This window comes from Larimichthys crocea, chromosome X (assembly GCF_000972845.2).
Source record: "Larimichthys crocea isolate SSNF chromosome X, L_crocea_2.0, whole genome shotgun sequence".
NCBI classification, from domain to species: domain Eukaryota; kingdom Metazoa; phylum Chordata; class Actinopteri; family Sciaenidae; genus Larimichthys; species Larimichthys crocea.
In genome coordinates, this window is record NC_040020.1 from 6,161,665 (window position 1) to 6,166,123 (window position 4,459).

The following is a 4,459-nucleotide window of genomic DNA, read 5'->3' on the forward strand; positions in this document are numbered from 1 at the left end:
ACAATGGCACATAAAGTTATACTGAAGGAGTTATATTGAATTATCTGCAAGGGTGTTTAGAGGAATCACTGTTGAAGGTACCGATCTTCTTTATTTCCTACAGGACTGTTCCAATTTATATGAAATGTTAGAGGAGTTCTCTGGTCACTTTAGATACAAGTCCTGTCAGAATATGGAAAGATGTAGTGACTTTATGTTGAGATTCATTAATGTCTTAAAGAATATGCCAGAATAAGTATTAATCTGAAAAGCTTTATTATGTTTTAAACACATAAATACAGATGATAACGGTCCAACATTGTTCAGTATTTACAAAAAAATGCCAAACTCTCAAGAGCAACTAAAGCTTCGTCTTCAGCTCGACCATCAGAGAGCAGGTACCATGCGGCATGATTACTCTGCACATATGATTTGTCTTTCATGTACTGTAGGTCATATATACGATGATTTGACTCTGAGACTGTGATGAAAAGTTTGACCTTCATGAAGTCTTCTCTTGTAAAATGGCCATGACTAAAACTGGGTCAGCTCGTCCTTTGGTCTCTTTCTGAACCAGCCCCATCAGCTTGTTCAGAACCTTCTTGTTTCCATTTCTGATGGCGTGAACCTTCAGGGGAGACGCAGCAAACACAAATCATCTCAAACATGCAAACAAACACAAAAACTGTGCAAACTGCAAGCGAGAATTTACACGTGAGCTCTCACCTCATTGGGGTGCGAGTCTACCACCTTCTGACAGATGCTGTGCAGCCGTGCAGCGTCGCTAACCAGGCCCATGTCCTGCTCCTGGATGATCTGCGAGGCCGGCTTGCCCGGTGACCTCCACATCTCCTGGAACACCTGAGAGAAGAGAGAAAACAGGAAGACCACAGGTGAGAACTAGAATGCAAACAAGCCCTAGCTCAGGTGTTTGCTATGAGTGACAGATAGAAGGGGATTATTGCGTGGCCTGTGCAGCTGACTGACCTGCTTGGCAGCCGAAGACGAGATATGTCCCGTTTCCTGGAGTTCCAGCAGCTCAGCCAAGGCAGAAGGGGAGATAGGGCTGGAATTAAATGAATGGCTAATGTAATTACAGTTTAATAGGTGTACTGAAGAATTAGCGATATAAATGAAGAGGGGAGAAGGAGAGCGAAAGAGTGGGAGTATCAGACAGGAGAGTGAAAGGACAGGAGAGTCCATCAACATATGTGATTTGACTAAACGTGTTTGTCTTTCCGAGGTCTTCTTGTTTATTCCCCAGGCTAGCAGACAAACTGAATCAAAAAGCCTGTTAGAATATATTAGGAAGAGAGCGTTTTATTCAGCGCACTGCAGGCCAGACAGCCCATCTCAGCTAAATCTCCTCAGAAAACACAAAAATAGATGAAAAGTATCCATCTTTACAAACTCGGTTTTTCATGTGTCAAATAGAGCAGTGATTCCCAAACGGGGGTACTTGGACCTCGGGGGGACTTCTGCAGTTGGCAGATTGCACATGGAACTAATTAACTTACTAAAAAAATATATATTTAAAACATATCCAAATACTTGAAATAAGGGAAATAAACAGCCAAATAAGATTACCAAACGGTGTGATACAGATCTTTACTAAATTTATGATACAATATGTAAGCTGCTCATCAACAAGTCATCATCAAGTTCACAAGCAAGCTGAGGAGATAAAATTGTTTGGTTAAAGTACTAAATGAACTTCTAAAGGTAAAATAACTTTAAGTACTGTAGCTTTAAGTGCTAATGGAGCAATTTAAATAGTTTAAAGTACTGAATACACACTTGAAACAGTCAATCAATCTTCTATGCATTCATCTGCTATGGAGAGACTGGTCAAGAGGTCCAGCTCTGTCCTGGACTGCCTCCTAGACTCCATAGATGAATTTGGATATCCTTCATCCATCGTAAACAACTCCTCTCACCTCCTGCGTGAGACTGTGGAGGCCTTAAACAGCTCCTTCAGCAACAGACGACTACCCCCACCATGTAAGAAGGAGAGCTACCACAGGTCGTTTATTCCTACAGCTGTCAGACTCTTTAACTCCAGCATGACTTCATGACTTTTTCTATATATTTCTTGATTATGAGTAATTTCTTATCCACTTTGTGTATACGAGCTGCTGTGACAACTGAGTTTCCCTGATGTGGGATCATTAAAGTTTATCTTTATCATATATAGTATATATATAGTTTATGTTTTATCTTAGATAGATGAAACTAATGAATACACTGTTTGTTAAAGTAAATGAATAAATGGTTAAAACTGTTTTTTTTTCTAACTGTATCCACATTTTTAGTTTCTGTTAAATGACATCCTGTTCATGGAGTTATAGTCTGTGAGTAAAGGCGTCTTTGGATGGTGTCAGTGAGAGGGTACTTGAGTTCATGTGGCTGTGGGGGCACGTCAGAAAAAAAAAAAAAAGTTGAGAGCGACTGAAATAGAGAAGCCTCATTATATTTGTTTTCACATTTTTAATATAGGTCTGGCATCATGTCACCGCCCTGCCACAAATCAGCCACCGGATGCGGCGAGTTTCCCTCGGCAGCTGCCAGCACCCCCACCAATTTTTCTGAGGGGAAACCCTAAAAGAGTGGCTTGTCTCAGCGCCCGAACGAGCTCTTCATGACACGTCTGGAGTTTCACCTCTCTGGCTGCCTGACCAATGTGCTTGAGAGAGAGGGGTCTGGCTGCAGACCTGCTCTGTGGACTCCGCTTCCGGCGGAGGTTCACCTCTCAGGCTGGCCAAACTGTCAGGACACGAAATAACAAACTGATTTTTTGACATCCTCGGCCCAACGGTAACAACACAACAAACTTTCGAGCATTCTGTTTCTCTCTCTGCAACAACCTTAGACGACTGACGAATGTTCCAGGGAGTTTATGTCCTAATTTGACAATATATTGTGTGTACATAGGAGTTACTATTAGAATTATTGTATCGATATATGTATATACACTGGCATAGATACCAACGTTACATGCTACGTAGACAGAACAGGCAAAACCAATATCCTAAATTCAAGGATTAATAATATTGATGTTTCGATGTTGCTTTATTAGGCTAATTAAACATGAATCAGCGATAAAACTGTTTTATAAAAGACTTTTATTTTGTATTGTTGTGTGCATTTCATGTCCTGTCAGTGGGGCTGGCCTGTGAGCAGAGCATCGACCGGAAGCGACTCCACTGACAGATCCTTTTGATATGCTTACCAGTTTCTTCTTTCATCTATCCTACTGGAGAGCTTGGAGTCAGAGGGGCTAAAGGAAGTTTGGGCACATTATACAGGTCAGTAAAGATAAAAACATTTGATACTGACAGTCATCATATGGACGCAGACATGCATCTTTGTGAAAACTCTTCAACACCTTATATTTTATGCCCCAGGATGTCACATATTTCCTTCTGGCTACATGCACTCAAATGTTTTTCTGATTATTGTTCTGTTTCGTCTCTGTCTGCAACTTTTAACCGTCTCGCCGGCCTCTCTCTGTTTTTCTTTGACTCTCCTCCTTTCAGTCAAACCAAATGCGACATTACGCATCAATAAACACAACAGCTACTTTGTGGTTTACTCACACACAAATGCGTCACAACAGTCTGGAAATGGTAGATAAAATAAAGCTCCCAGCATCTTCTCTGTTTGTCAACCTAACCGCTCTGTAATGAGCAGATATTTTAATTCGGGGGAAATTATCATATTTCTCAAGAGTTGAACAATAGTGAACTCAAAACAAGTCTGATTTGATTTCAACAAGCTGAAGTTTCTGAAGTCCTGATACGTCCGATCAGCCTCATTCTTCTTTTCAAACTGCCATTTTAAGAAAATTGCGGCAAACAAATGAGTTGGACTGAGTTTCTGATATTTAGCGTCACAGTATGCCATAAACAGAAACAGTGGGAGACAACAGGTGTTATTTTTTCATAGACGGTGGCTTTAGGCATCTTCAATGGTTTTTTTGAAGTGTGAAAGGTACTATGGCAACTTTCTCTTTGTATAACAATGTCAAAAAGACTTCATTTTCAAATGTTTTTTGGAACATTCACAAAAATCCACCGTGTTCCAGATGACAGGCCTTCAGTGGTGAGAGATCAAAACAACACCTTCTTCCAAAAAGTAATGATTTCACTAATGTAATTGGATTTGTCAGAACAGGCTTTCCCTCTGATGTGCTGTCAGTCTGTTTTCTCATCGTCAGACACAAAGAATCAGCGAATATTAGATGATTTATGAACTCACACATGTTAGTGTTGTATAGCATGCACCGGTCTAATCAGTGTATTTGTGAACACTGAGAATCTAATAATCCTTGATGTCCATCAAACCAGACCAGCACCATGAACGGTGCATGGATAAGACTATTTTAGCCAACTAAGGTTGACGTGCTGTCATTTTCAACCAAGGTCTTATATTGGTGTGATTATAAAAACATTACTCTGAACACTAATCTATGGAAGCCCAG

At 40.5% G+C, this 4,459-nt stretch overlaps 1 protein-coding gene across 2 annotated transcripts in view; it reads right to left on the bottom strand.

Annotated features, from left to right (window-relative positions):
• Positions 1 to 305: 305 nt before the first annotated feature.
• The window catches only part of gatb (glutamyl-tRNA(Gln) amidotransferase, subunit B), a 23,646-nt gene continuing 19,492 nt past the window's right edge, over positions 306 to 4,459 (bottom strand). The window contains exons 11-13 of one of the 2 annotated variants that reach the window (XM_027283388.1): positions 967 to 1,045; positions 706 to 840; positions 306 to 607 (exon numbers count right to left, since the gene is read on the bottom strand). In XM_027283388.1, the coding sequence (XP_027139189.1) occupies positions 482 to 607; positions 706 to 840; positions 967 to 1,045 (340 nt within the window). In that variant the 3' untranslated portion in view covers positions 306 to 481. Of the gene's footprint in view, positions 608 to 705; positions 841 to 966; positions 1,046 to 2,293; positions 2,743 to 4,459 lie in introns of those variants that run through there. The other variant, XM_027283389.1, reaches the window with a different exon arrangement.